The 19611-nt window shown below is 37.1% G+C and overlaps 1 protein-coding gene and 1 long non-coding RNA gene across 4 annotated transcripts; both read left to right on the top strand.

The window, feature by feature from the left end:
• The first annotated feature begins 645 nt into the window (after positions 1-645).
• On the top strand, positions 646-5111 carry LOC136801661 (uncharacterized). Of its 2 annotated transcripts, none has more exons than XR_010845887.1 (5): positions 646-1069; positions 2314-2456; positions 2851-3045; positions 4425-4545; positions 4741-5111. It is a non-coding gene; the product is annotated as an uncharacterized lncRNA (long non-coding RNA). The 2 variants fall into 2 exon arrangements; XR_010845886.1 differs by having other exon boundaries at positions 2304-2456.
• A 2985-nt stretch (positions 5112-8096) lies between these two features.
• On the top strand, positions 8097-17752 carry LOC136801659 (uncharacterized). Of its 2 annotated transcripts, none has more exons than XM_067058302.1 (4): positions 8097-8601; positions 11945-12045; positions 13349-13407; positions 17398-17752. In XM_067058302.1, the coding sequence occupies exons 1-4, from the start codon at positions 8505-8507 to the stop codon at positions 17459-17461; spliced, it is 321 nt and encodes a 106-aa protein (XP_066914403.1). In that variant the 5' UTR covers positions 8097-8504; the 3' UTR covers positions 17462-17752. The 2 variants fall into 2 exon arrangements, with proteins under 2 accessions (XP_066914403.1, XP_066914405.1); XM_067058304.1 differs by lacking the exon at positions 17398-17752 and adding an exon at positions 13740-14192.
• Positions 17753-19611: the final 1859 nt, after the last annotated feature.

The raw sequence follows: 19611 nt of genomic DNA, 5'->3' as shown, positions 1-19611 counted from the left end.
ATATACCAGCGCCATAATGAGATCAGAGACACTTTGGCCATGACACTAAATGAAGTCACCAAGGATGTCACCATTGAACCGCAACTGGAACCCATCACCGGAGAATGTCTTGGTCAAGGTGTAATCAAGGAGGATGGTGCTAGAGCTGACATAAGCGCAAGGGGATTCTGGACTAGAGGCCAGCGGGCATTTTTTGATGTTAGGGTATTCAATGCCTACGCCCAACGGTACTCTAGGGTGAGTCCTACTTGTGCTTTTGAAATGAATGAAAAGGAGAAAAAGAGACAATACAACCAGAGGATAATCCAAGTAGATGGAGGCTCCTTCACACCACTCATTTTCTCGACAAATGGAGGTGCAGGCAGAGAGGCCCAAATTTTCATTAAAGCCCTAGCTGCTCTCTTATCAGAAAAAAGGGATGAACTCATGTCAATGACTTTAAATTTTCTGAGAACAAAGATTTCTTTTGCATTGGCAAGGTCAACTGTCCTATGCATTCGTGGCAGCAGAATTCCAAAGAACAGCGTCACAATGGTTGAAAATCAGGACATTAAAATAAGGTTGCATACCTTTTAATGTTCAAAACCAAAAAACTGAAACTGTTTCACTAAACTGCAAATGGTTTGGGTTTGTTTACCTAAACACAGAAGCTGTTACATTGCTAATTCGATTTCTATTCAATTTCCTTTGTTTTGCAACAAAGAAAAATCGCCTTTGAAGCGAGCTGTGTTATGCCGCCAATCGAGAAGGAAGCAAACATGGCGGGTCGAAGCGGTGATTTTTCTGCTGTTATTTTTGTTATGTCTATTCGAGTTATGACTAAAACAGCCTCTAAAGCAAGTACTACATTGATTAAAACATCTCAAATGCTTTCTGGTAGATTTATTTCAACCAATCAAATGGTTTGTTTACGTTTTGATCAAGGATACAGTGCAATTATCAAAGAAGAAAGATGGCATGTCTTGTTGAGTAGCTAACAGCACCTACTGATGGAAATCACTCGAAATCGAAAAGATGGACAATTTTTTTCAAATAGTGAACAATTTTCCTTGGTAGAGGATGCCTTGAGGTATGTATATCTGAAGTTTCTAGTGTGGTCTGGCTCTTTTCACTGTGGTCTGGCTCTTTGAGTTCAGCCCATTTTTAAATTTCATGTATTCAACCATCGACTAGGTAGTTCTTCCAGTTCTTGTGTTCTTTCACTTTGTTTACGTGATCAGCTAAAAGTTGGCGGTTAATTTCGAAAAGTTTGCTTCTTGGTAATACTGAAGGAAGAGATGGAGGAATAATTTGAATTTCGTCGCAAACAAACAGCTGCCTTAGTTAAGTAGTCTAGATTATTATGCGGCCGGTGCGTGATATGATAAGCCGATTCATCATAAAAAGTAAGACTGTAGAAAACTTAAAGAGACAGCTTCTTTTAAAGATGCTTTCAATGCTTTGGGAGTTGATGTTACTAATGATGTTCATCCTGAGAAAATCTGTGAAAAGTGTAGAGTTGTTTGTACAAGTTTGAATCAGCATTGAAAGGCACCCAGAGGCACCCAAGCTGAAAGTAGGAAAATAGAGAAAGCTAGGCATAAATCAACACAGTGTGTATAAAATAACAACAGCATCAGATATTGATACCAGTGGATTCGCAGATTGTGTTGATGGGGAGAAAATTTTAGAAATTAAAGAAGAGACCGTGGCTTTGTCTAATTATTGATGCTGAAGACTTTATATTTGTTATTGATTGTTTTTTTTTTGAATTGGGTGAGATAAATGAGGAAATCAATTATAAGTTGGAAAGGCAATGTGATGAGGAGGGCCAACAAGCAAGATAATCAGCCTCGCATATTTTAGCTTTCATTGTACACTACACTGGATTACTTTTGTTTTTGTTTTTTCCCTACTGCCATCTGCTTCAAGTGATGAGTTATTTCCTGTTGTCTGGGAGCTGTTGAGTGTTAGAATATTTGAGTTTGAAAGTCAGGTGTTTGGTGTCTGATGGAGCTTCTACAAACCGTTCATTTTATAAACTCAAAGAATAAGGAAGATACTGTAATTTCTTCAGCATTAATCTATGTGCTTTGGATAGAAATAAGCTCTACATATTTCATTTGTGAGGACAAAACAATTTTGAAAACTCTCATGGAAATAGAAGCACCAAAAATTTTGTAAGCCAATGGTTTGTCTATTATTTCCAGAGGAAATACCTTAAATGATATCAATGATGATTTGTTTGAAATATTTATCACTACCAGGTGTTGAAATTCAAAAAAAATGATTGAAATTATATGGTCTAATTCCTTTCCTTTTAGCTCTGTTTAGCTGGACAAACACTCAATCAGTTGGAACCATGTGGTACAACTCTGGGAGTTCAAGAATACTAAAATCCCAGGGCTTTATACATGATCAAATTAACAAGAGAACACATCGACTAAATATGATGAACGTTTAAACTTGCAGCTCAGGTAACTTAGATGATTACCATATTAACTCAAAAAAAGTGCCTATATGTTATCTAATCAGGCTAGGTAAAGTCTGAGAATTAGGTTTGTCTGAAATAAAATGGCCTTTTTATGACAATAAAAATCCCACGATATGTATTCAGGTATTCAGTTGTTGTCAATGACATTGAAATGACTATAGCTACAAGTCTGGTCTCGATAATTTTAGTTTGATGACTAGCTTGATATAAGTACAGAAATTTTGAATAATTTTTCTGGGCTCAACATCAAAACTTCTTGAGTGGCTTTTTCAGCAGTGAAACACAAATATTGAAGGTTTGAATGGTGACAAAGACTCTAGCTCAATTTCATTATTTGTCCTGGATTCCTTTTGAAAGTTACTTCATTTTTATTTTAGCGTCTCAGTACTAGAGTCATGCTCTTCAGTATCATAGGCAAGCCCAAAACTAGAAGTACACAAAAGTTTGTCAGGATCTGCGACAAAATTTTTGTTTGCCTAAATGGACAGTATCCTAACCAAGATATGGCAACAAGAAAACCGGCAAAATCTGCTCTCAGACAGTACACAGAAACAAAAGACAAATGTTTTGAGGTAATTTTTATCCTATATTTTTCAACGGGATTAGTTTTTGTAGGTATTCTCACTAGCTGCTAGTTCCCTTCAAGGGTTAGGTGTTACTATATCCAGATAATTCTACTCCATACAATATGTGACTTGAAATAAAATACATCTCGTGATTTTAAAGAGGCATTTTTTGGACCTACCCCGGTGGGGTAGAGGTCCTATAAATTAACCGATGTCCGTCCGTTCGTCTGTTCGTCCGTTCGTCCGTCTGTTACCAGCTTTTCTCAGGATTGGCTCATTAGTTTTTTCTGATTTTTGGCACAATTATGCAAAATGGCAATGCCCAGAATGTGACGGAGCCCGATTTCGGAAAAAAAAATTTTACCGGCCGAAAATGCCGGAAATATGCCGGAAAAACTGGTTTTTTGGCATTTTCTCGAGATTTTATCATTAGTTTTTTCTGATTTTTTGCTCAAAGATGCGTATTAACAATGCCCAAAACATGGCCGAGTCCGATTTTTGAGAAAAAATTTTTTCCGGCCGAAAATGCCGGAAATAAGACGGAAATCGCCGTTTTTCTGGATTTTCATTGGACTTTTTCCATATAATTGGTTGTTTTTTCATTCAAAAATATTATTAATAGCAATGCCCACCTTCAAGCATGTTTAAATTTTCAATAAAATTGATTTTTGAAGCCGGAACTTTCTAAAAATCGCCGGAACAGCCGATTTTCGCCGGAAAAACGGTAATTCTTGAATTTCTTGAGCTGTACTTTATATTTTTTTATGAAATTTTACACACTGACGCAATATGACAATATCTAAAATGTGACGGAGCCCGATTTTCGAAAAACATTTTTTTCCGGCCGGAAATGCCGGAAATAAGCCGGAAAAACCGGTTTTTTTGACTTTTTCTCGAATTTTCATTTTAGTTTTTTCTGATTTTTTGCAGAAAGATGCGTATTCGCAATGCTCAAAAAATGGCCGAGTTCGACTTTTGAGAAAAAATTTTTTCCGGTTGAAAATGCTGGAAATCGCCGTTTTGCAGATTTTCATTGGATATTTATATGTTTTTCACACAAAAACATTATTGATAACAATGCTCACCATTAAGCATGATTCAATTGTCAATAAAACTGATTTTTGCAACCAGAACTTCCTATTTATTTTTTCCCTACAATCCTTCCCTCTCCTCCATCAACAATCAATGATGAATTTATTGTGTTGTGTATTTTCGCTAAACGCTATATTTTCTGACTGTTTTTTTTCATTTTTCTTTTCGCATTGCTATCTAACTTTCATCATCAGGTAGGTCCATTCAGCATGTTGCTTGTTTTATTAGAGATAATGTTGACATGAAGGTTCACTTGTGTGTTGTGACCAAATTCTAACTTTTTATTATTTTAGTGGCTGACGGATACATTTTTGAAAAGTGAGAAAACGGAGGCACCTACACCTGGCTTGCAAAGGAGGAAAGGAAAAAGGACCTGGCTATTCAAACTGTTGAAAGGTTGCATGCAAACTACAGGTTTGTAATGATTTTGCATTCAAAGGTTTTTTAGTATGAAATAGTACAGTGTTAATTTTTTAAGCAATCATTGTTTCTGCGAGTGCTCCTGGCCTTGCATGTTTTAGAGGTGGTTTTTTTTTTCAATATAGAAAACCGACATTTTCTCAGTCTTTTATTATTTTAATCAGACCTTTTTCACTTTTCATCTTGCAGGAGCTGCTTGTCGAATATCCTGGATTTTACATTTTGGATCATGGTCGTCTTAGTCAGCCAACCTCAACTTATGTGGGCAGGTCGTTCTGATGGTTTTTTCTATTGTTTAAATTATTGTTATTTAAAAAATTGTTTTTTTAGATTTTAGCTTGATTTTAGCTTTGGATAAATTCCAAATACTTTTTGTGGAATTTCGAACAAAAATTCATTAAGCAGAAAAAGTAAATAAACAGAAAGGATACCTCTTACCTTTACACTTGTGACAGTCTGTGACATGAGATGAAAAATTTGAATTTATAATCTTAAAGTTTTTGATCATCTTATATCTGTATATCTTCTCTCTTTTCTCTCCAAACTGATCTAAAATTATATGATCTCAATACATTTGTTAGTATATATTTATCTTTTGATGATAGTTCATTATATGATCAAAACATATTATGATTTTTGTTGAAAAATATAAATTTTTTAGCTGATAGAAAAAGCTAAAATTGATAACTGGTGCTAGATTTCTCCCTATACTTACCTTACCTTATTGACAGCTATATAGACTTTCATTGAAGTTAACCTTTCTTTAGAACGTGAGAAAGTGAACAGTATATTTTAAGAGAGCTAATATTTAAGAATAAATTTCCAAAAGACTCGAGCTGTCAAGGAACAACCAACAGCCATTTTTTATATTTTTTATATTTGTCTCTCTGCCCGTTCTACTTTCGTTTTCAAGTACTTTTTTACGGCATTGATTATATCTTTTTGAATAAAACACCGATTGTTTCAATTTAGTCGGTTCCGTAAAACTTTCCCTCTTTTTTTCTTCCCTCATTAATTATTCATGATCATAACTAACATAGTATAATAGAAAGAGAATCGTGCAACCTCCTCTATTTTCTATCTCTTTGGGTGGAGACAAAACGCAGAACGGCGGAATGCCGGAATGCCGGAACCGGAATAGGTGTTCCGGCCGGAATAGCTATTCCGCGGAATATGATTTTTTTTAATTTTTTTTATTTTTTGTATTAGCTATTCCGCGGAATATGATTTTTTATTATAATAATTATAATAATCTTTCTCTTTTATCACCCCTGAGGGTATATCTATGTACATAATCATCCATAATCACCCATTACCACCCATAATCAGCACCCATAATCACCTATAATCAGTAATCGGCTACCTCATTGGCTGTTTTTCGTATATAAAGGAATGCACTCGTGCACTCGCTTGTGAAGTCATTCTAATACACCTTTCCCGGGGTGTTGTTTGGGATTTTATGTTTGAGTGTCTCCCTTAGATATAACTAAGATAGAACTAGATTAATTATACCTCACGGAAAATTTGACCGGCTAAAAACGCCGTACGACCCGGCAATCGTCCGTACGGGGACGTCCTGCAGCGTACCTTGCGCGGCCCGTAGCCCGGCGACCGGTAACAGTGGAGTGATGAAATTTGGCATGCTCCCCCCCTTCGATATGCTTGACGTCTCCAGAAAGTTTCAAGTCGTGAGACCAACCCAGTCCGGCGCTAGGGGAATGGGTTATTCAACGTCCCGTACGGGTCCTTTACGGTCTCTTAGCGCCCATCCGTCAACTTTTCAGGACTTCAGACCTATTTTTTCGGAATCTGCACCCAAAAAAACATGAAACATCAAAACCTGGATAAAAATTTTAAAGGTGACTCAGACCCGCTTCGATCTGGGGATCCCTAGTGCGTGAAACCAACGCTTTAAACCACTGGACCAACTTCTAGCCGTGCTTAACTGAAATTTTTCAGCGATGTCATACCTTCGTTAGCTTGACTTGGCCCAGATGGAAAAAAATATATAATCATATTCCGCGGAATACAAAATATAAAAAAAACATCATTATTCCGCGGAATAGCTATTCCGGCCGGAACAGCTATTCCGGTTCCGGCATTCCGTCGTTCCGCCGTTCAGCGTTTTGTCTATACCCTTTTGTTTGCTAAACCCTTGGTTTAGCGAACGAAGAAAACACAGAAAAAAGACTGTTGGCTTTGATCGTCTGTTTAGGTAAACTTTTAAATGAATCAATGCGTTCGCTAAACCCTCTGTTTCACTTTTTTGGGTTTTTGGCTAAATGGTATGCACCCTAACTGAAGCTATAAGCTATATTTGAGTTGTTGTTTTTTTTTTTTTTTTTTTTTTTTTTTTTTCTTATTATTCCAACAGTATTTTGAAGTCAATTTTTTCAATAATTTTTGAAGTACTTTTGTCCACTTTTGTTTTTTTCTCCTAAAAGAATACTTTTTGTATTTTATTATAGGATTTATCTTTTAAAGATATATTTTCATTATTCAAAAAAAAAAATATTGTTTCACTTTCGATTTGATAAACTTTGGGCCAATCGGGTGCTTTCATTTCAAATATTACATCATCTTTTTACTCTTCGGAATAGGACCTTTCTTCCCCTCATAGTGTGAGTTCGAGCCCGATGAAATAAGTCAAAAGTCATTGGAAAGTTGGAGTGAAACCTGGACGTCTTAATAGCCATGACCAAGAAGGCACGTGCCAAGGCTCAGTTATATCTTACCTTAGTCTTACAATCTGGGAAGGAATATATTCAAACAGACAAAAAGGAAAATAACAGAATGAAATAGAGGAAGACATTGGCAGGCTGCACCATTTGAGGCGTGCGATAGCACGCGCACACCTCCACACACACCTAAAATGTCTGAGGAGTGCGATCAATCACACCCCATAAAGTAAGTTTCACAACTGAAAGTTGTGCATAGCACTCCTTATCACACGCCTAAATTACTAAAATTAAGGTTTTAGGAGTGTGATTGACCACACGCCTGAAATTTTCAAATGATGCAGCCTGTTGTCAGTCAGGACCTCATTTCACTTTATCGATATTACGCAAACGGCAGTTTGCGCTAAATTATTTTGGTTTCACTTTCGATTTCAAGCAAAGGTCTTAGCAACAAGGCGCGCGTACATAGCAACGGGGCTGGGTAGAAAAATCTAAACATAGAATTAAAAAAAATACCGATCATCGTATAGAGCACTAAAAAATACCCCCTTTCTATGTTTAGTATGTTCTACCTTGGATTATAACTGAAAACATCTTCAAATAACCTTTGCCCGCTATCAGCCCGCGCGGTAATCTTTGCCCGCTCCAATTCTTAGATAATGAATAAGAGAGGTGCGCTTAGCTAAGCCGTGCTCGCGGGCGATAAATTTATGTTTACTTTTCTTGTATATTTTAGTGGTATTTATCCAATGAAAAGGATGTTGACATAATATGCACGACACTGACAAAATATGCACGGCATTGATTATGACATCATTAAATATGTGAATATCGATTCAACGCCCGTTAAAGAAAATAAGTTGTAAATAGTTCTTTTTATCGTAAAATTTAGAAATACGAGCAAAAAAGAGTCAAATTTAATATTTGTTTCCTATCTAGATTATATTAGCGTTAGAATACGGTAAATTTTCACGAAAAATATTTCGCGATGGCGGTACGCCCAATTGCGCCCACGGGAAAGTTCCAATTTTTAATTATCGGGAAATCGGGGAAACCGGTTCACCACGTGGATAAAAAACGTACGGAATGAAACCTGATAGCAGGTTTTCAACCAGATTTATTCAGATAAAGCTATAAGAGGTTCATTACTTGTGGATTTTAAAACCTACATAAACAAAAACGAAAGTTGTTGTGAAGGAAAGAGTAAACGCAGGAAAACGCAAGACAGAAGGTTTGCTTGTGTTGATCAGGTATGTTTTTATTCTATCCGAACTAATGTTAAAAAAGACCAAAGAGGTCCTGACTGGTTGTTGGGGTCATACCACACAAACAGCCCTTTCGATTGACTTCCAAATTTGCCAAGCAAGTAGTGGTAAGTATTTATTGCGGCACATTTCTGATTTATTTCAGTTCACAACGTCAACGACAACACTAACACAGACAGATACACAGTACTACAAATAAGTAGTATAGACAGAAACAATGGTAATCTTCCTTTTGACAACAAAAAACATGTCTCCACTCTTGTCTTAGTCAAGCTACTAATCAGGATCTTGACTTGTGTGTGGGGAGAACTTTGATTGCCTATCGCATCGATTATCGGAACCAATATCGATATCCAATCCATTGCATTGGCATTGATTGGTTATCGATATTGGAAAAATTTATTGATTGTATTATAAGTGGGAGGGTCTGGCGCAGCATAAACTTTGTCTGTGTTGTGTTGCTCGCTATTTATTAGCTCTTTTCACTCTCGCAGGTTTTTTCATGTATTAATATAGTCCCAGGGGTACTAGTTTGCGAGGTGTCCAAGCCAAAAATTGAAAATTGACCCTTTACCCTTTGATAGACCAAACTTTGATGATTTTGCTTTGGCCGTGTTTTTTTTCGACACATGTCCGGTGCCTTGTGTTTCCAGCATTTTAACACCGGACTGACACTGGACTTAACACGTCCACTAGAAAAAGGATAATTTTTTCATCACAGAGCCTATTTAAGCCAGGGGATGTCAGTCGAAAAGTTCAATTACCGAATCAATCATACTTAATCGAAGCCAATCGAATGATTGATTTTTGATTAGCCGAATTGATCGAACGCCAATCGAAATTTCACATCTTTTTATTGATTGGATTCGATTACCGTTTGATTAGTTTCGATTAACGTTTGATCAACTTCGATTATACGTTCGATTGACATTCGATTAATTCGATTTATGTTTGATTGGCATTCGATTGATTCCATATGTTCGATTGGCATTCGATCAAATTTTGTTCCAGTTTTTTTGTAATTTCGATTTTCGTGGTTCAAAAAAATTTCCTAGAAATCTTGAATTTTCTGACCCTTAGAGAGACTGATATGGATTTTTGTGATTTTTGCTACCCTCTTAGAGAGACTTTGAAAGGTGAAAAAACCGACCCTTACCGTCCGCACATACCCATCACCCATTTTTGCCTAAGTACCCCCCCCCAGGAATTAGGCAAACATTCTTCCGCTAACTTCTTTTGGCGGGAGGGGAATTTCATGGTTGTGTTACAAAAAATCTTCCAAATTTAGCCCTGCAAAATTTAAACTTTTTAAAGTAAAATCGAAGTTGCTCGAACGTTAATCGAAGTGGATCGAACGTTAATCGAAGTTGATAGAACGTTAATCGAAGCTCCTCGAACTCAATCGAAACCAATCGAATTTCACATGTTTTTTGGTTTCGATTAGAATTCAATTGGCGTTCGATCAATTCGTCTAATCAAAAATCAATCATTCGATTGGATTCGAGTAAATTCGATTAATTCGATTGGTTCGATTGGCAATTGAACGTTCGATTGACATCCTCTGGTTTAAGATATTTTACTAACTAGCCCAGAGAAAAATTTTAAAACTTTATTATTTGAATGCATGCATTTTTAATACTCAAATATATATAAAAAAATTAAAAATTTTTTAACTTGGTCATTAGTCAAAAAAAGTCATTAAAATTAATTAGCATCTGCGATGGAGTGCAAGGCTGAAAGCCACATGAATATGGTTCATCCTATAAAAGGAAGTTCATTCTGTGGTGGCCTATCTTGAAGTGAAGGTGGTTGAACAAAATGGCATATTGATGGCATATTGATGCGTCGGCAGGTTCGTTGATGGAGGAGAACCTGCAACTGATTCTCTATGGGTGAGGATCAATATAAATACAAGTTAGTTATGGAATCTTGAATCATGTATCAGTAACAAACTCCTCGATTATTGATTTGTCATCAATTGGAAAAAGTTATCGATTGTTGACGCGTTCATTAAAACGAACCCCTAACCATCGAGTATCAAGCTGGAGAGTCTGGATAGGGTTAAAGTAAAAATTGGATGATGAAACCAAGCTTTACTTTAAAAAGTATACTGGGCCTTAAAATTTTACTGTGTACATTAATGCTTGACACACGTTTGATTTGGGGTAAGTATTGGACTAGATTTGGGTAAAAATACTAACAAGAAATAATATTTATTTTTGAAAATTTACTTCAAATTTTCCAGCATTATTCTTGCAGTCAGATTAACTTCTATAAAATAGCTCCTCGCTCGATGAAGGCAAAAGCCTAACTGAATACCATAAGTTGGTCTAATCTCGACATCTGTCTTCTAATTTCGACACCCTTGTTTAGAGATAGGAATAATATGAAAGTTGGAATCTGTGATTGAAAAATAATTTTCTCTCTTACCACTAAGCAAAGAAAAATAGTTTCAACCTTCCTATTATTTTCAGCTCTAGAAAAGGGTGTTTAATTTTAGACGAGGGATGTTGACATTAGACCAAGTTACAGTACCTAGTAATCTAAGGCTCTATTTATACTAAAATGATTAAAAATCAATTATGTCATTAACTACCTTGTTGGGGAAAACAATTTTTACAATTTAATTGTTAAATGTCTTTTGTGTAAAGATACATTTTTGGACCTACCGACTGGGAAACATGTTCCAAAAAAGAAAGTATACAGTATAAATACCTATATGCTATATCCATTTAATTTTTCAGGGAAACTTCAAAATGGTAGACATTTAATTAAGCAAAAGTTCATGTATTCCAAATTTCTTGTGTCTTAAGATGTTTTTTGTAAAAAGTTAAGTCTGTGTTGCAAAATGGTCATTTTACGGCACCTTAAAAATTTTCCTGTCTTCATCAAGACAAGGAAATCAGAATTATTAGTGTAAACACAATATTAATCATGGCCAGACGATCTCAATCGAACGGAATCGACGATCGAACCAGTCGAAGCAAATCGAACGCAATCGACCGATTGAAATTCGATTGTCGAATGCAATCGAATCTCAATCGAATATTACCGCAATTTTCAGATTCGATTGATATTCGATTGCGTTCGATTGCGTTCGATCGCCGATTCATTGACCCCCGGATTGTTCATCACATAATTTCTATGGGAAATCGAAAGTAGTTTCATTCGGCTTGTGATGTTTGAGAGCTTGCATGTTGGGAAGCTGCAAGAATAAAGCCAGACGATCTCAATCGAACGGAATCGACGATCGAACCAGTCGATCGAAGAAGTGGAACAACAATCGAACCAATCGAATATTACCCAGAATTTTGACGTTCGATTGAGATTCGATTGCGTTCGACAATCGAATTTCAATCGGTGGATTGCGTTCGATTTGGTTCGATTGGTTCAATCGTCAATTCCGTTCGATTGAGATCGTCTGGTCATGGAAAAATTATTTTTTTACAGAATCTGATGGGGAAGAGGAATCCACTCCGAAAAAGTCAAAAGCGGCAGAAAGGATACCAGAAGACAAAGATGATACAAAAATTGAAAACAAACAAAAAAAGGTAAAGCATTCCGTACATCCTGTCCCCAAGTTCAGGAGTTGCCATAAAGCCATTACGTAATAACAGGGGGCACATTGCTATACATTTTCACTGTTGTGTTATAAAAAACAAATCAATAAGATTTAAAAAAATCTGCTGGAGTAATTATATCTAAAAGACTCTTCGCATTCTCCAAAACAACCATTGTGATATGTGTTAAAAACTCGGCTAGTTCGAAACACGGGTCACGGGTCACGGGTCCGGGTCACGGGGCACGGGTTACGGGGCACGGGTCACAGGGCACGTGGTGACGGGGCAGCTCAGATCAAAGTAATTCAAACAGAAAATGTTTTAAAAAACACTAAAAATTATCGAAAAAATCAATTTGAAGGTATTTTATCCACGTATGACTATTTAAAACGCTAAAACCTAACCACGTGCTTTCCACGTGCTTTCGAAGTTTGCGTCGTGTATAATGCAGACCAGAAAACACCGCAACATACAGTATTACATAAATATAATAAGCTTATATTATCAATAATACACTTTTAGTGTTATATGCATGTTATATGTTATACGTAAGTAATATATTACAATTCCCATCGCCTGAAAAGCGAGCTTTCTCAAGAAAATGATAGTACGGCTATTGTTAAATCATATCTCATTATATCCCCTCCATCACCTTGAGTATGAATATAATTTTAATGGATAATAACGTAGAAATGATGGTATTTTATAAATGTGTCAATATTTTCCACCTACCATTATGAATTTTTAATAAAAATGACGTAATTATACTCATATCTCTAAAACCACTATCTTGTAGCATTTAATCGTTTTAAAACATGTCAATCTATATCCAGTCACATGATTAGCATCCTATTGAGTATGAAAAAACATTTTGCTGTAAATTGGTCCAGAGGCCTTATATTTCATGATTTTGACAATATTTTTGTCATTCAATATCATTTTGTCAAAATTTGTGGGTGACATATTATTTAAAAATTTTCATGATAATACTATTCGTATATAATTGTTTCAGACATACTATACTTAAGTAGTATTGGTACTATTATATGTGTTATGTAGTACGTGTTATGAATTATACGTCATGATATCGTTATATTTTTTCCGGTCTGTAAATTGTATACCCGTGACCCGTGACCCGTGACCCGTAACCCGTGACCTGTGACCCGTGTTTCGAACTAGCCGTTAAAAACTTTACTTTTGTGTTTTTGAATTTTTTTTTCTATAAATTTTTTTTCGCAGTATATATCTTTAAACCCCCTCTCATTTTTTAACAAACTCCTATTTTTTGTTGAAGGAGAAACAACAGAAAAAGCCAATGGCAGCAGCATCTGCAGCCAAACAGCAAAAAAAGAAGTAAGATTCTGCATTATATTTTATCAAAATCAATTGAAGTTGTTATAACTGAAGTTTTTGCTCAGGTATCTACGTCACAATGTTGAATAATTATGTAGTCCAGCAGAAAAAACAATGATATAGCCATGCATAACCATTACAATATGCATGATACAGTAATTATGCATGACTGTATCATTGTTTTTATGCTGGACTCCTTAATTATTCAACAGGGTCGCCTCTTTAAAAAAGGTCTATACCATATTTGTTGAGTATATATGAAATCCATCTAGAAAATGATCAAAATATTTTTGATTAATTTTAAACTATTTATAAAATTTAATTTGGTACAGGTTGGCACATTGGCGTTGTTACTAAAAGAGGTAACGAGTGGTAACGAGTGGTAACGACTGGTAACGATGTGGTAACGAGTGGTAACGAGGTGGTAACGAGGTGGTAACGAGTGGTAACGAGGTAACGAGTGGTAACCAGTTGAAAACGGTGGCCCTAAGTCTCCAAATTTGAATTTCTCGATTCTGGTGGTTTTGCAACAGATGCTGATGGCTCTTGAGGTTCTGCAGCAGGACCTGGCAGATCTGGTGAATGTGCAGTAGGAATTGGAGATTTAGGCGTATGTTATAGTGGAGTTGATGGATCTGGTTGTTTGGGTGAATGAAATGGTGGAATTGATGGTTCTGGTGAATGTGAATCAAAGATTGATGGTTCTGGAGGTTCTGCATCAGGAGTTGGCGATTCTGGGGAATGTGCACCAGGAGTGGGTGATTCTGGTGAATGTGCAGCGGGAGTTGGTGGTTCTGGTGAATGTGCAGCAGGAGTTGGTGGTTCTGATGAATGCATTGGTGGAGTTGGTGGTGCTGGTGAATGTACAGCAGGAGTTGGTGGTTCTGGTGAATGTACAGCAGGAGTTGGTGGTTCTGGTGAATGTACAGCAGGAGTTGGTGCTTCTGGTGAATGTACAGCAGGAGTTGGTGCTTCTGGTGAATGTACAGCAGGAGTTGGTGCTTCTGGTGAATGTACAGCAGGAGTTGGTGGTTCTGGTGAATGCAATGGTGGAGTTGGTGGTTCTGGTGAATGTGCAGTAGGAGTCGGTGGTTCTGGTGAATGTAAAGCAGGAGTTGGTGGTTCTGGTGAATGTACAGCAGGAGTTGGTGGTTCTGGTGAATGGGATAGTGGAGTTGATGATTCTGGTGAATATAATGCTGATGTTGATTGATCTGGTGAATGCAATGTTGGGGATGGTCATTCTCGTGAATGCAATGGTGGGGATGGTGGGGACGGTGAATGTGATGGTGGAGTTGATTATTCTGTTGAATGTGCATTAGGAGTTGATGGATCTGGTGAATGCAATGGTGGAGTTAATGGTTCTGGTAAATGTACATTATTAATTGAAGACTTTGAGCTTACTCTTAGGTTCCAAATAAACGCCCCCTTGTTAATTTTCCGAAAATTGTCTGACGCTGCATGACTTTTTTGTTATCTCATACGCTTTTGTCCATTTGACCGAGAATCTTTCCCATCGCCCACTCTAGTGGAAATATTCCTAAAACAAAGTCCCATTTGATTGACGTCATTTGGCAAAATGGTCAAACCATTGAAAAATTGGATGCTGTTTCAATCCCAATCCCAGTGGTAAAACAAATAAATTCTCAAATAATGACGAAAAAGCAAAAAAAGTTTCTGACCTATCTAGAAAAAAAAACAATTTAACCCAACACAGTGGCTTCTAAAGTTTTGTATTTGAATGCACTGTGTTTATTTCTTCCACTGGAGCATAAATTAAGGGGTGTTCTGAGGTGTATAATTGTAAATGTAATGTGCAAATTATCGAAGCATCCTTTTTTTTTAACTTGAAGATAAAAAATCATTAATTATTTAAAAGAATAGAACGACTTCTTTGAATAACTATATTTGTTTTCTTCGTATTGGCGTATTTTATGTATAAAATGGATGAATGAATGAAGGAAGGAAAAAACAATAACTCCTGCTGCGCACTCACCATAAATAACCAACTCCTGCTGTACATTCACCAGAACCACACCAACTCCTGCTGTACATTCAGCAAAACCACCAACTCCTGCTGTGCATTCACCAGAAGCACAAACTCCTGCTGTACATTCACCAGAACCACCAACTCCTGCTGTACATTCACCAGAACCACCAACTCCTGCTGTACATTCACCAGAACCACTAACTCCACCAGTGCATTCATCAGAACCACCAACTCCTGCTGCACATTCACCAAAACCACCAACTCCTGCTGCACATTCACCAGAATCACCAACTCCTGCTGTACATTCACCAGAACCACCAACTCCTGCTTTACATTCACCAGAACCACCAACTCCACCATTGCATTCACCAGAACCACCAACTCCTGCTGCGCATTCACCAGAATCACCAACTCCTGCTGTACATTCACCAGAACCACTAACTCCTGCTTTACATTCACCAGGTGCACCAACTCCTGCTGTACATTCACCAGAATCACCAACTCCTGCTGTACATTCACCAGAACCACCAACTCCTGCTGTACATTCACCAAAACCACCAACTCCTGCTGCACATTCACCAGAATCACCAACTCCTGCTGTACATTCACCAGAATCACCAACTCCTGCTTTACATTCACCAGAACCACCAACTCCTGCTGTACATTCACCAGATGCACCAACTCCTGCTGTACATTCACCAGAATCACCAACTCCTGCTGTACATTCACCAGAACCACCAACTCCTGCTGTACATTCACCAAAACCACCAACTCCTGCTGCACATTCACCTGAATCACCAACTCCTGCTGTACATTCACCAGAAGCATCGACTCCTGATGCACATTCACCAGAAGCACCAACTCCTGCTGTACATTCACCAGAAGCACCAACTCCTGCTGTACATTCACCAGAAGCACCAACTCCTGCTGCACATTCACCAGAATCACCAACTCCTGCTTTACATTCACCAGAACCACCAACTCCTGCTGTACATTCACCAGATGCACCAACTCCTGCTGTACATTCACCAGAATCACCAACTCCTGCTGTACATTCACCAGAACCACCAACTCCTGCTGTACATTCACCAAAACCACCAACTCCTGTTGCACATTCACCAGAATCACCAACTCCTGCTGTACATTCACCAGAAGCATCGACTCCTGCTGCACATTCACCAAAATCACCAACTCCACCATTGGATTCATCAGAACCACCAACTCCTGCTGCACATTCACCAGAACCACCAACTCCTGCTGTACATTCACCAGAATCACCAACTCCTGCTGTACATTCACCAGAAGCACCAACTCCTGCTGTCCATTCACCAGAACCACTAACTCCTGCTGTACATTCACCAGAACCACCAACTCCTGCTGTACATTCACCAGAACCACTAACTCCACCAGTGCATTCATCGGAACCACCAACTCCTGCTGCACATTCACCAGAACCCCCAACTCCTGCTGCACATTCACCAGAATCACCAACTCCTGATGCACATTCCCCAGAACCGCCAACTCCTGATGCAGAACCTCCAGAACCATCAATCTTTGATTCACATTCACCAGAACCATCAATTCCACCATTTCATTCACCCAAACAACCAACTTTACCATCACATTCACCAGATCTATCAACTCCACTATAACATACGCCTAAATCTCCAATTCCTACTGCACATTCACCAGATCTGCCAGGTCCTGCTGCAGAACCTCAAGAGCCATCAGCATCTGTTGCAAAACCACCAGAATCGAGAAATTCAAATTTGGAGACTTAGGGCCACCGTTTTCAACTGGTTACCACTCGTTACCTCGTTACCACATCGTTACCACTCGTTACCATCTCGTTACCACCTCGTTACCACTCGTTACCACATCGTTACCACTCGTTACCACTCGTTACCACTCGTTACCTCTTTTAGTAACAACGCACATTGGGCCAAATCTGTGCAAGAACCCTTAAAAGTGTTTAAAAAAATTCATATTTTTTATTGAAGGAGAAACAACAGAAAAAGCCAATGGCAGCATCATCTGCAGTCAAACAGCAGAAAAAAGAAGTAAAGATTCTGCAACATTAATCAAATTAAGCTAAACTTGTTATATCATTGTCAATTAATTTTAAAACTATACATATATACTTAAATTTTCCCAGTAAAAAGTTAAGTGTTGTCAATGATTCATTAATTATTATGTAAACGCTCCTTATGGTAAAGATCAATGATATGATGCTTCAGTTGTCATGAGTACGTTATCTGGTAATTGATTTTGACCGATACCACCTGGCCAGTCTTCAAGCATTTTTAGGGTTTATATCTTTTCCTACAATGCATTGACATTCATGTTTTCTTTGATTATGTCATGTTGTCTATTTTTCATAATTTAGATTCAAAAGTCAGCAGCAAAAGCTCATATTGATTTTGCGAAAGAAGTTTTGCAAATTGTGAGTTATTATTTTTTTAAGATCAATTTATCAATTTTTTTTTGAAATTTAAGTTTTGTTTATTACAATGAAAATCTTTTCATACATTTCAGGCTGGAGAAAAATTCAGCCAAGAAACAATTAACAAACAAAAGACAATGAAGAAGCAAATAGTAAAACTTACTTTTGTTTATCAAACATATTTGTATGAAATAATTTCTTGTAGAATAGCACTCTAAAACTACAAACAATACATTGTAACTGTAAAACTATTAAGGATATTGTGTATTATATGATTAAAGACTTTGGGTTCTGGAATATTTATGAAAGATGTTTGGTATATATATTGATTTGAGTTTATTTAATAAAGTTAATGTATATTTTATGTAAACCTACAAATATTTTAACCATACTTTTAGATGATCATATTCCACATTCGGACAATGAAAACTCTCTCACTGCAACCCCAAGATCCCCACTTATTGGCATTGAGGTTATATCCCCACAAAAAGATGTTTGTGACCGCAGTCCAGAGCGACTAGAAGGCTCTCTTCTCACACCAAAAAGTGGTGGAAGTGTTCCTGGAGGAGCTATGTTCGATTCATCCACTTCATCATTTGGGTTTTCAAGTTATAGTGAATTCCTGAATGATGACTCCCTTGGTTCTTCGGTATCCCGCTCCATAAATATGGATCTATATCGAGATGGTTATGACCAACATCAGCTCCTTCAAGTGCAACATCAACCACTCCTACAACAACAACCACCCCAACAACAACAACCACCCCAACAACAACAACAACAACCACCACAACAACAACCACCAATCAACAACAACCACACCACCAACAACCCAATTGTAATTGCTCTTCGCTAACTAACTGAACGGGTGGAGGAGTTAGAAAGAATGGTTGCTAGGCAATCAAATTGTATCAACTTGTTGATGCAGGACAAGGTATGTCCTTTTTAAAGAAATTTTCTGATTAAGGACCAATTGTGAAAAACATCAGCATGCCTATGTATTATTTTGTCTTTCATTGTTAATAAATTAGGATGAGTTGAAGGACAAATCTTTAACATAAACTTACTCAAACAATAATCTATACACAGCACGTTGCAGCATGATGTTGAAATAAATGTATTCATATTCATAATTATATGTTCATAATTTCATATTGTATGACATATCTCATACAGAACATTGACACAGGTGAATCAAGTGAAGCAGCAGACAACGAAGAGCAAGTATCAAAAGAAACGATGGTAAGATGAGTGAAAAAAATTCTTCCAGTTCATATAATATATACCTACTTTATACTTTATACCTCATACCTACTTTTTCATTAAGCTGTTTGATTCTAGTTTTATCTGATATTTGAAGAGCTTTATACATAATAATAACTTTTATTTAGAAAACGCTGAAAGAACTTGCCAAAAGAAAAGACTGGCGTGGGTGAATGCGAGAGGATGATGACAATTTTGTTTTCCCTGGAAGACTTGCAGACATGCTCTACAGTTGGGAAAAAAACAATTCGTTCAAACAAAAAAGGTCTTGATAAAAACCATCGCAACCTGATTTATAGTAAGACTAATATTTGCTTATGCTTTTGTGTTAGTAAATGTTAATTCATAGAAAGAGTAAACACAACATCCCTCACTCAGGGTAAATTTTGAGCCAATGTAAAACCTTTTTAACTACTATAGAAATTCTATATGTATTATTTTCTCAATATCTTTTAGGACTGTTGTACTCCAATCAAGAACAAGTCAGAAACTACCCAAATCATGAAAC

Source organism: Clytia hemisphaerica, unplaced genomic scaffold, assembly GCF_902728285.1.
Source record: "Clytia hemisphaerica strain Z4C2 unplaced genomic scaffold, Clytia hemisphaerica genome assembly, whole genome shotgun sequence".
Lineage (NCBI taxonomy): Eukaryota > Metazoa > Cnidaria > Hydrozoa > Leptothecata > Clytiidae > Clytia > Clytia hemisphaerica.
The sequence above is the reverse complement of the archived record's forward strand: the minus strand, read 5'-3'. Positions and strand labels throughout refer to the sequence as shown.

Bases quoted from the DNA above. Each gene is read 5' to 3' on its own strand.
- LOC136801659 (XM_067058302.1), top strand. From the start codon at position 8,505: ATGTTAAAAAAGACCAAAGAGGTCCTGACTGGTTGTTGGGGTCATACC. The intron at 12,046-13,348 runs GTAAAGCATTCC...TTTTTGTTGAAG, and splicing joins TTGAAAACAAACAAAAAAAG to GAGAAACAACAGAAAAAGCC. The intron at 13,408-17,397 runs GTAAGATTCTGC...TTTTTATTGAAG, and splicing joins GCCAAACAGCAAAAAAAGAA to GAGAAACAACAGAAAAAGCC.